The sequence below is a fragment of the Triturus cristatus genome, chromosome 5_2 (genome assembly GCF_964204655.1).
Source record: "Triturus cristatus chromosome 5_2, aTriCri1.1, whole genome shotgun sequence".
NCBI classification, from domain to species: Eukaryota; Metazoa; Chordata; class Amphibia; order Caudata; family Salamandridae; genus Triturus; species Triturus cristatus.
Window position 1 is genome coordinate 1,072,470,680 of NC_140588.1, and position 12,692 is coordinate 1,072,483,371.

The window sequence follows — 12,692 nt, forward strand, 5'->3', positions numbered from 1 at the left end:
AGGAACAGTGTACGTGGGCGTTTGGACTGGGAGGCACCTGTGAGGTGGACTGACGGAGACCCCGGCGGCGAACGAGCCTCGGCTGCACTATCTTTGTGAACGAGCTGAGGCGTATCGGAGGGGCGGCCCCAGGACGGATGTCCAGGTCTCGGGCTGGGCCCAGGATTCACGCGGCCTGGTTGGTGAGAGGCACGCTGTGACAACGGCGTCTTGGCCGCACGAGCACTGAAGAAGCCGCTGATGACCCACCCAGCTCATGATTGAACCTCAGGAAAGGAAGGTTTCGGCAAGAGCGCCGCCAGGCAAGATTAGCACCGAGGGGGGCCGCTAATCTGAGAGGCAGCCCACTTGAGACCAGGGAGGCCAGGGCACTGAGCGGAGCTGAATGGCGGAGCAGCGCCGAGAGCCAGGAGGAGTGAGGGGGTCCTGGTGAGTGCGGCCCCGGACTGGGTAGCGCAGTGGGCCTCTAGACATCGCCCCGACCATCCAGAGGCCTTCACCTGAGACCAACTACGTTGGGGTGAGGGACAGACCCTGCGTGCAGGCCTAGGGTGTATCCCCACAGAGTGTTCCTGGTACTGTGGGAGCGACAGCAGAGGTACGGAGGCCGAAGAGGGTACCAGCGCAGTAGTCGTGAGGGCCTGGGGGCACTCGACAGGGCGGAGCTCCGACAGCATCCTGCGTAGAATTGAAGAAAGCCTTCCCTGGGGGTGGTGCGGGCGAGGCAGAGCTACGGGCCCCACAACTCTTCCACACTAAGCAGCAGCCCGTGAACACGACCGACCCGCCTGTATGCTGGTCACTGGGCTGGGGAGCGAGAGGCTGTAACAGACACGGAGTCGCGGAGCTGTGCCTCGCAGTGGTGTCCAGGTGACCGACTAAGCTGTGGAGGGAGCGGAGGGGCGTCTCCGGGCCTGAGCGGTCGGATAGCGGAGCCTGGGGCCTTAGAACACTGCAACGGAAAGAGGGACACTTTACGCAGCAGGCGAGAGACCGGGGGCGTGTGGTCTGAGGATGGAGTCTGCAGGCTGGGCGGGGTGGATTTTGACAGTGGTTGTTGATTGCCAGACAACAAGGGTATCGCCTCACTCCATAACAAACGGCAGGAGTGTTCCATAGACGCCCCGGAATGTGCGGATCATTGGGGTTGCCTCTCCCCCTGCGCACTGCCCGGAGATGGCCTCGATGAGGAAGAAAGGGGAACGATCTCTGAAGGAGATGCTCACCAAAGGACCCCCTTCTGGGGACAGAGGGACTAGACCATCCCCAAGCCCAAAAGCTACTACAGACCTAGAAGACGGAGAGGTCCCAATTACCTGCTCCTTCCTCGAATCGCTCTTCAAGGTTCTCAGGGAGGATTTTCAAACACTTAAAAGCGAGGTGACAAGCGAGGTACGAGAGATTCGCCGCGATGTGGATGCTGTCGGGGAGAGAGTAGCAGCGATAGAAGAACGCAAGCTAACCAAAGGAGAGAAGATCAAGCAACTCCAAGAGGTGGTTCGCTTGCGAGATCAACAACTGAACTTGCAGGCACATACGGAGGAATTGAGAATCGGTCACGACGAAATAACATTCGCGTCAGGGGGTACCCTTGAAAACAGAAGGGACGAACGTGACCCAATATCTCCAGGGACTGTTCCGTGACATCTTAGGAGAATCCCAGGACTTTGCAATTCGTATAGACCGAGCTCATCGCGTAGGGCTGGCGAGATGGGCTCCGGCTCCTCCTCCAGACATGCTAGCCTTCCTGCTAGACTTCACTCTCAAGGAACGAATTCTACGGAAAGCACGGTCGAAACAACCTTTATGGTACCAAGGGCACTCCATAGCTCTCTATCAAGACCTAGCTTCTATCACACTGCAAAAAGGGAATGATTTTCGAGAAGTGACCACACACCTGGGAGAGCAAGGGGTGGCGTATTCCTGGGGCCACCCATTTCGCCTGATCTTTAAATTGAATGGCAAGCTCCACCAAATCCGCTCCCTCCAAGAAGCTTGTTCGATTCTTGGTCTGGAGCATCGAGCCATGGAAGAGTCACCCAGTCGTACACAGAGTTCGCCAAGATATGGGTGGCAGAAAGTAGGCCGCAGACGTTCATCCAGCCCAGCACGACAGCAGTACTCTGACACCATGGCGCCAGAAAGACTTGGCGGCACTTGAAACAGTCCAGAAGGATGACCGCTGAGAAGACCCACCTGTGACTCTGCCAGAGGGATTGATTAGCATTACTATTGTATAGGCCTGGGGGAGGGGAGGGGGGGGCTGCGGCACTTGTCCCACACAATAACCCCGTTTTTTTTTTACCTACCACATGCCCACGTTCCTGCGGGATGGGCGTTGGACGCTGAGGGGACTCTGGGTTCTTCTAGTTGGGGTATGGAGGGTAGGGGGAAGTTCTGGGTGGGAGAGCAGGGGAAAGGGGGAGGGGGTTTCTCGTTGAGGGGTTGGGGAGGTGTTGGGGTTAGGGAGGGGAGGGAAAGGGAAAGGGGAACTGGTGTGCTATGCAGGGAGGGGGTCCACTTGAAGCATGCGCTCACAAGTGCTAGGGGTCGAGAAGCTATGAGGCAGCCACAGGACGAGGGGAGTCCTCCCCATCACACTTTGCAGTTATGTCACGGTCCACATTGCAGATTCTCACCCTTAATGTGAAGGGACTGAACAACCCCATTAAAAGGAGAGCCATCTTATCCTACTTGGAGAACTCTGGGGCAGCAGTGTGCCTTCTGCAGGAAACCCATCTCCTACCCAAAGACTGGCATCGTATGAGATCCCGGGCTTTTCCCCAACAATTTTTCTCCTCTATGGCAGATAAAAAAAGCTGGGGTGGCCATTCTGATAGCAAAATCATTCCAAGGTATGGTGGGCAGCAAAGTGGCAGGAATAAAGGGCCGCCTCCGCGTTTATACGCTCCAGGTGGGGGTGCGCCCCCTTGGTGGTGGGCTCCATCTATGCCCCAAACTCAGGACAGGAACAATTTTTAAAGGTGGCATTGTCAGAGGTCTTGTGCTCCCAAGAACAGAGGATGGTGGTCATGGACGCAGAGACAGATCGGTCACGGCAGAGATATGACCAAACTGGGGCGTTATCCAAAACCGGGAGGGAATGGCTCGGGGACAGGGGTTTCCTTGATCTGTGGAGGGTGGCTCATCCCCAAATTGCTCAATTTTCCTTCTACTCTCATGCGCATCACACTTACACCAGGCTAGATCATTTTATTGGGTCCACAGAAGTAAACACATTGGTAGACACAGTAAATATCATCCCAGCTGCACTTTAAGATCATGACGCAGTGACACTGACACTCTCTATACCTCCGACCCGCAGACCTTTCGGTAGGTGGAGACGCAGAGAAAATTTGCTTTCTAGAGCAGGGGTGCCTAAACAACTACACAAAAGCATCACTATCTTGCGACCAATGACTCCCCGGACACACCTCTTTCGGCGCTTTGGGGGGCTCTCAAGGCTGTGGTGAGAGGAGAATTAATCGCCATTTCTGCAGCCGACGCCAAAGAACGTAAAGAAAAGAGGGAACTCCTTACCGCACGAGTGTCGCAGCTGGAACGAATTCCCCAATGCACTTGCGCACCTAGAGTGTGGCGCCAACTGAAGGCAGCAAGGGCACAGCTGGCGTCCCTTGACTTAGATAGAGCTGAATATGCAGCCCTTCGGCTGAAGCACTCCTATGTGGGAGGGGATAAAACGGGACGCCTCCTTGCCAGCAAACTTAAGGCCCGCGCCCAGCGTGCAAAAATACAAGCGCTTCAAAATGACACTGGGGAAACGGTTGAAGGGGACGAGGAGATTGCTGCGGGACGTATACATCAAACTGTACGGTCAAACCGCACAGACAGGTGATGGCGGGGAAACATACATCTTCAGGGGACCACTAAGTCGACACTACGTGCCATGGAGGCCGAAGCACTGGACGCGCCCATTAAGATTGACTAGGTGATTGGAGCGATCTCCCGTCTCAAACCTCTGAAGTTGCCGGGCCCTGATGGCTTTTCGGCGGGTTTCTATAAGGCCCTCTGCCCACTACTCACCCCGATTTTGACGCAGCTTTTCAATTCCTTCCAAGGACCATCCCTGCGGACATGTTGGCGGCCGACGTGGTAGTCATTCCTAAGTCGGGGATGACCGATTTCCCTCCTCAACATAGATTTAAAGTTATTTACTGGTGTCCTTGTGGCTAGATTGGCCCAACGCCTACCTGGGATTATCGAGCCAGACCAATCTGGCTTCATATCAAATCCGTATACACAATGAAAAAGGAAGGGGGAGAAGGAAAAACCCTACCTCATCCTCAGAAAAATTGTAAAAAGACAAAAGGAGGTAGATCTTTAAAACAGTCATACTATATCTGATCGACGAACATAAACGATCATGGAGAGCACACCACCTTTGTAAAAATTGCCCTCACCCACAGCAAGTTGTGGCATGCTTCATCATAGGGCTGCTACTAACGCCTCTGCGCAGACCAACGCTAGAGGTGGAGCAATAGGGAGGGGTAAACAATACAACAGTGATAAAGACAAACTGAAAAGACAGGATCCTATAAAGGTGCAGATCAATTGTGGATTAAAACTGGCTATAGGATATCCATATAATAATGTTATTTCTAGATTCCCTAGTCAGAGCTAAAAAAAGGTATAATAGATATACCAACGGATGTTGGTGGTATGAATAAGTTAGGTGCTCACCACCCCCTGTTCTGCATAGAGGTCGACATGTTTCTGCCGGTTACAGATTCTTTATCCGGCATTCATCAGGACAAACTAGATCCCTATGCTGCTTTTCCCAAAAAAACATTTAATGCTCACTCTACTGGGCTATACTCCACCTGTTAGTCTGGGGTAGTATGTAACTTTACTCTGCCACTTGGAACGAGTTTATGTAAATTGCTAAAAATGGCACTGGAGTAGGAGGCGACCCTCTGTAGTCACACATTCGTCAAGAGTGGTGCGCCACCACTGTAATCAGTCTCTCTCAGTGCTGTTTGTCTTTATCACTGTGGTATTGTTTACCCCTGTTTACGTTAGTAGCAGCCCTATGATGAAGCATGCCACAACTTGTTGTGGGTGAAGGCAGTTTTTACAAAGGTGGTGTGCTCTCCACGATCGTTCATATCTAATCGTCTAAGCAACGACAACACTAAACGCCTATTGCATCTGATAGATAAAGCCCATCGTACTAATATGAACGCCATACTGCTGTCAGTCGATGCCGAAAAGGCTTTCGACAGGGTTAACTGGGATTTTTTAGACCAGACCATTAATCACTTTGGCGTGGGAGATAGATTTAGGGCCTGGGTAGCGAGCTGCTACGACAAGCCCACGGCGGTAATTAGGGTCAATGGGGGGGGGCTTCCCGGCCCTTTGAGATAAGGAGGGGTACGAGACAGGGGTGCCCTTTGTCACCCCTTCTCTTTGTGCTTTACGTGGAACCCCTAGCACAAAAAATTCGGGATAACCCCGATATCTTGGGTATCCCATTCGGAGGGGAACACCATACTGTGAGCCAATATGCCGATGATATTTTGGCGACCCTGGAGTCCCCTGAGCGCTCGGTACTAGCTTTCTTACGAGAGTTGGCTGCCTATGGTCGGGTCTCCGGTTTTAAGGTAAACGCCGAGAAATCCATGGTCTTGCATTTGGGTAGTGGGGCAGGCAGACGCGAGGATGATCGGTCACAGTACGGAGAGCTACAGTCCCGGGACACCTATCTAGGGATAGACCTCGCCTCTTCCGTTACACGAACGGTCATACAGAAATATGCCAAGCTCCTTTCCCAAATTCAGAAAGACCTAAGACAGTGGCAAAAGCATTCCTTATCTCTCCTAGGCCGCATTGCTGTCATTAAAATGAATATCCTGCCCAAAGCTCTCTACATTTTTCAGACCATACAGGCCTGGCCCCCACCGGGGACCCTACATAAAATACAAAGCGCAGTGCAGCAATTAGTCTGGGCAGGGGCACGTCCTCATGTGAGCAGAGTTCTATCCTACAGACCTGAGGAGGGTGTGGGGAGGGGGGGGGTTTGGGTGTCCCGAACTTTCTAGAATATTTTAGAGCATCACAACTTCGACATCTGGTGGAGTGGAGCAGACCAGAGTCCGAAAAACAGTGGCTGTTTCAGGACCAGGCGTTCTGGAAGGCTCTCCCTGTGAAAGGTACCTTTTTTAAGGCGCCCGGGTAGACCACCAAGTCTTAAGGGCTCTCCAATCACAAGCACGCTGTTAAGAGTCTGGGACTCTGCAGTCAAGCGTGTCCTCACATCCTTTCCCTCGCCCATGACACCCATATTCTACAACCCGGAGTTTCCCCCCGGGCTGGAGGCACGTGCTTTCCCGCAATGGCGGGCAACGAGCTGCAGGTCCGCGGGACAACTCTTCGATTTAGATGGATTCCTTATGTTGGCAGATGTGCAACAATTTTACACAATTACCGCTCCGCTACGCTATCAGTACTTCCAAATTCGCCACTGGCTTCTCCACCCTGAGGTGCGCCCACTGGTTCATAGAAAGCTCACACATATGAGAAATGGCTCCTAACCAAAGTCTCTGATAAAAAGATGATCACTGAACTATACAGCATGCTGCGTCCCCCAGCTCCCTCCTCACCCTCGGCGGGTCAGCGGCGATGGGCGCGGGAACTCGGGAGTGACTTAACAGAGAAAGAATGGCGGGATGTATATTTTCGGGCTAACCACACTGCTCGCAATACAGCTAGTAGGGAGGCGGCGGTCAAAGTGGTCACTTACTGGTACCTAACACCGGCCAGGCTGCATAAAGGGAACCCTGATCTAAGCCAGACATGCTGGCGAGGCTGTGACGTAGAGGGTACACTGACTCACCTACTCTGGGACTGTAAGGAACTGTTGTGATTACTGGGGCACTGTACTAGATGACGTTGACAAGCACTTTGAGACTGAAATCCCCTGATTCCCGGCCCACACATTACTAGGGCTTCCTAATCCACTCACCTACCCACTGAAATCGATTAAGGGCAAACAGATGGGCCTAGCGATGGGAGCAGCCGTTCAGCATATCCTCTCCATATGGGGCACAAAGACACGACCGACCCACACAGGCTGGCTACATAACTTATGGTATATAGTTGGCATGGAACGCATTCAAGCCACTCTGACGAACTCTACGGGCTCCTTCAGGACTATATGGCGCCCACTGCTGTCTCTGCTTGCGCTTGAAATTAACAAAGTGACATGCCTCAAGTACCTGCGACTCCGAAGCACCACCTAAATCCCTAAATCTGCCCATTAGTTGGCGACCTTTACCAAAAGGTTTTTGAGAGATTTTCGCCTTGCACACTGGTTCAGGCAAGGAGGGAGGGGGGGATTGTAAGGGAGTTTTGTTCTTCACTCACTTTTCGTCTTCATATACTGTCTACGTGGGTCAATCCCATACTAGACTTTTGTTGCATTTACCTCCCCGCTCATCCACAAAGAATTACTGGGACTCGTATGTGGATGTATGAGTCAGGACAGAAGGGGGGGGGGGGGGGGGGGGGCGGTTCCTTCGAGTTTATAATATGGGATTGTCTGCGGTACTCAATGCTGTTTTTACATGTTTGCAAATCAATAAAAACAGAGTTAACCATAAAAAAAACAAAAGGGTGCTTACCACCACGGGCTCATTGCACACGTAAAAAAGGAGCCACAATGGCTTTTTAAAGAAATATTCTTAGAGGATATTTGTAAAGCAGCTGTTTACATTAATTAAGCACTATTGTGTTGATGTACTCACTAATCCGTAATCAAGAGTGGGTAAAGCTGTACTAAAAACACGATTTCAAGTAAGTTATTAAACCAGTCGCTAGCTACAGCAAGGGGAGCACTGCTTTACATTCAATGCTAAGCATATGATTCTATGGCCAACAGTTGCTACGAATGGAATATGTTACCCTGTAAGCATCAGTTTTTAGAGTGTAGTGCCGTACATTCATATGCACCCACCCACTTCTCCGGAAGCTTTTGGCTGTATTTCTTAAAACTAATAATTAAGACATATTTAACACACTAAACGTTATATTCATGTTCTCTCTATTCTGTCACTTTAATGCTCGTATCATTCTAACGCTCACCCGATGAGCCAAAAACAATCTAACAAAGAAGCCGAGGAAAATGGCTCAATGCACTCGGGAGGATGGGTCACTATACCTCATGCCTCTAAGAAGTCTTTGAAGAAAAACAACTTGTAATCCTAACTCGAGATGGCAGGAGCATTCCCAGAGAAGGAGCGGGTGTGAGTTCTCTCAAATTTTGGTGGAATCAGAAGTAGACTGTTTAAGCTTTGTAGATGTCTCTTTTGACTGGCTTTTGATAATTTATTTGTAAGGTAGATTCGTTTTTCAGTGTAGTGCGCTTTGTGCATTATGCAGGCAGTTTTTATTATGGCCGGTGCCTCGATTGGCAGCCAGTTGAGTTGCTTGATTGTGTAAGTGATATGGTCAAAGAGCCTTTTCCCCCAATATAAGTCTGGCTTCAGCGTGGAGAGTAGCTTTCAATGGGTTTTGGTAAGATTTTTTGGGGGGAGGTCTGTAACCATTGTTTTTCCATAGTCCATCTTGGGTAGGACTAGTGATTCATCCGGTGTCTTAAGTCTTCAATTCGGATGAAGGGTTTGACTTTTGCTTTTTGCTGAGGAATTGATATGGTCTTTCATGCTTAGGTGGCAGTCAAGAGTAATCCCCAGGAGTTTAACAGAGTATGAGTTGGACAGTTTGCAGTTTAATGCCGTGAGGTTGTCAAGCCAGGTGTATACAGGTACGGTTTTACCTTTGAGGTGGATAAGGAGGAGTTAAATTTTACTGGGGTTAAGTTTGAGGTGGTTGTTTGTCGGCCAGGCTTGAACTGTGGTGAGTGTTATTTAGGTGCTGGAAGTCTTTTATGAGATTTTCATGTAGATTTGGGTGTCATCGGCATACAGATGGTTGGCTATTTTGGCTTGTTTCAGGATCATTGCAAGGGCTACAGCCGCACATGCCTCAAACGGATTGTCACTTGCCCTGTAAGCTTCTGTTTGTGACATGCAGTGCTGTAGATTTTTACTTGCGCCCACCCTCCTCCCCGGATACATCTGGCGTTGTTGCAGTTCATTAAAGTTCTTACTTGCACAGACAGCTCTTTACTGACATAGTTACTTAATTCGCGGGAAAACAATCCAACAATGGAGCCCATGCGCATGATCACAGAGAGCTGTTGTCACTTTACCTCTTGACTCAAAACACTTCGAAGAAAAACAACTTGCACACATCTGGACCTAATACTAAATTGTACAAGTATGCTGAGCATGTCAATCTATAGCACTACATGCCACGAACATGGGCAATCAGGGGCCCTTATTTTTTTACATTGCAGTACTGCAGGACTAACTGTCCAGATATCACTAACTTTTATACCCCTTAATGACAACACTGAGCACCTCTATAATTGCAAAATGCTCAAACAGCTCAACAGGTTTACACTAAATAATGAAAAGCATGGTTTCAGAATGAAATTCTAACTTTTTGCCAAATTTGGTGTAATTCATTTCTGCAGCTGTTTTTTACTGTATCACTTCCCAAATTTTCCTATGGGAATTAGAATGGGAAAACAATATTTTTGGACCCTGCCTTTTCCTTGGCCCTGCTTGAGGGATCACCCTGACTCCTGCAGCATATCCGTCCACAGAATCAAATATTCTAGGCAAATCAAAAAATGTATTTTCAGTGGAAAGTGTTTGATCCATAGCAGCACAGTGGCAACTGTCACTAAGGTAGAAAATATATATGTATGTATTGTGCTCCCAGATGCCACATGCAGGCAGAACAATCCAGTGCTCACCACTTTAATGGAGAATCCTCTGGAGAAGAAGTAGTGTAAGAGGTAAGTAACCTTTTCTTTTTTTATAGATTTTTTCCAACAAGTTTGCTTGTGTCCTAAATTGAAAGTTTTTCTCCCAACAGATACTACTCGACCTCGGCGGGACACAGAGATGGATGGACAAGACTATCACTTTGTCGCTTCACGAGAGCAAATGGAGAAAGATATTCAGGACAACAAGTTCATTGAGGCTGGGCAGTTCAATGACAATCTTTATGGGACGAGTATCCAATCTGTGCGAGCCGTGGCAGAAAGAGTGAGTATCAGAAAGCTAAATACTGTTTTGTGCAAAGATTTACGATCTGCCACAAAGCAGGACATGTGAATTAGTTTATTCATGTGGACTGTCTATTTGATGAGCAGCATTTTTCTAGCACCAAGCAAAAGGAAAGAATATGCATTTTTGTAAAATGCCACCCATGTCTTGTATTTTGGTAGCACCTGTGTGGGTTTTGCACATCTTGCACAAAGTGGACACAGTATATTCTTAGGCAGGAAGGAGGTGTATACACGTGAAGTCAATGTGGGGGGATAGGAGGGATAGTGGGGAAAAAAAGGGTCTGGGTAATTACTTTGTGCATAAGCTAAACAAAATACCCAAGTCAAACTTGGGTTAGGAGTAAATGTCCCAAAACTGTGTTGTGTACCAACAAAGGAACATAAATTGCCCTGTTTTGGGACATCTAACCCAAGCCAAGGAAACCTAGGACAAATGTTACCTTTGGACCAAATGTAGTTTTTGTTAGAGGCTTCACTTTTACGGTGTGATTAGCATTAGGGTTTGACGAAGTTTCAGGTGTATATGTAATTTGTGTTTCGGCATCTCACATGTTTGACAGTTCAGTGCTTTCAATTGAAGCAGAATGGGAGGAACATGTAAATAATTGTTTTTTTTCTGCTTTTTTCTTTAATCTCCCCTGCCCCCTTTGCCAAATCAACTAGATTCTGCTGCCAACGTGCAGCATGCCCCTCCAGTTCTGTGAGAATAAACCTGCGAATGATAGTTACTCCAGTATTGGAACTTTCAAAGATTCACATGCTTGAATAATATGCTTGTATCATTTTCCGTCGTCGAGATGGGAGTCCCGGTATATCAAAACAGCAATGCAAAGTTAGCATAACTTAGAAAAACTGGCCTAGGCCCATTTAAGTTTTGTAGCATATCCATCTCTTTTTGTAAAAGACACCAAAAACTAGGTTTCCGCCAATCTGAACACCCTACCCTCTAGAACACTCCTGAGAGAACCTCAGACTTTCAGATTTTATACCACACGTTGTGCTAGGGAGTCTTCACTAAGCTCTGCTCAGTTTTTTTTTGTCTTCTCTCTTGCGGGAGGTTTTACTAACCTTTTCTTCAGAATTCTACTTATTTGGCTTGCTTAATCTACAATCCTGATGTCCGGCAAGGAGAAGGGTCTTTTCAGAGCCTGTGCCACCTGCTCTAAGAAAAGACTGCATGTTGATGACCCTCACAAGTACTGTATCTACTGCCTGTACCCTGACCACAAGGCAAAGGATTGTAAGGTATGTTGTACCTTCACCAAAACGCTGAGGGATCATGAGGGACACCTTCTCATTTGGCTCCAAAAACTAAAGAGACCAGACAAAAGCCTATATCTAATGATAGTGATGAGGCCTCTACTTCCTAGTCTTCCGGAAGGTCTCACAGGAATGAAAGATCTGAACCTCATTCATCTGGTTAGCGCCCTTGTAAAGCCTCAAGAAAGACCACCCATGGGTCTTACAGGCATAGTCGTACAAAATCTCCCCACCAAGGTGAAAAGGACATCTTACAGGGGACAGCAGGGTTAAAAAGGCGAGTTCCTTGCCACCTTCGACACCTCCTGAGGGCAGGAAAGACTTCAAAAAGCCGCCTTCTGTTCCCCCTGAGGAGAAATAGTCGACGAAGGCTTTACCATCAACTAAATCATTGTCGAAGAGACTATCGTCATTGCCGATGCGGAGCGATACTTCCCAGGTATCTACACTCAAGGAACAGTCCTCATCCATACCTCCTCCAACGACGGCATCAACGACGAGATCAGCATCGAAGACTGCAAGCATCGCCGTTTATTGTGCCGCCGACACCCTTATTGTCAACGATTACGACTGATACGGTGGCATCGGCTGCTTCGACTGACTGTTTCTAGTTTGCCTTCAACCCTGTCAACGACGACAGTGGCTCCACCGACGACATAGTCGACGAGGGAGAAAATTCCTGCAGCAAAATCAAGAATTAGACACTTAAAAAAAATAAAAAAAATAATAATCTTTATTCGTTTTACACACAACACAACGTACAACTATATATATGTCGTATTAAAGTACAAAATATGGTACATCTCTATTTTCATTTTTGTGCCCGCTAGGGGGTGGCAAATCACCACATTCAACATTACTATCAAACAATGGCAGCATTAAGTCACTACAGAGATTAGCAGCAGATGTTACTGTATAAAGCTTTATTGAATCACAATGTAAAAGAGTAAAATTAATATAAAGAAAAAAACTATTAAACTTGATACCACCTTGCTAGTGTGCCTATTCTATAATTATCGTATGTATATACCCGCTTAGTGCGCCACCTATGCGGAATGCAAGCCAACAGGGTCCTGCTGTAATAGGTGCTATTATGGGAGCAGCGTAGGGGGGAGTGAATGTAGCCCAAATGTTGCGGTGTGAGTGGGTGCGGTTACGCTGTGCCGAAAGTATGGGACAGTTGTATTTAAGGGTTGTGCCCGCTTGTGAGTGTTGCCCCTTACCCTAGCCACGAGCATGCCCCAGCGTGGTTGCTCGAGTCGTCTCAAGTACA

General features: G+C 48.4%; 1 protein-coding gene across 7 annotated transcripts in view; it reads left to right on the top strand.

Annotated features, from left to right (window-relative positions):
• DLG3 (discs large MAGUK scaffold protein 3) overlaps nucleotides 1–12,692 on the top strand; it is a 1,834,707-nt gene that overhangs the window by 1,756,714 nt on the left and 65,301 nt on the right. For all 7 annotated transcript variants that reach the window (XM_085608387.1, XM_085608388.1, XM_085608389.1 and 4 more), the window contains one exon: nucleotides 9,964–10,136. In XM_085608387.1, the coding sequence (XP_085464513.1) occupies nucleotides 9,964–10,136 (173 nt within the window). The remainder of the gene's footprint in view (nucleotides 1–9,963; nucleotides 10,137–12,692) is intronic.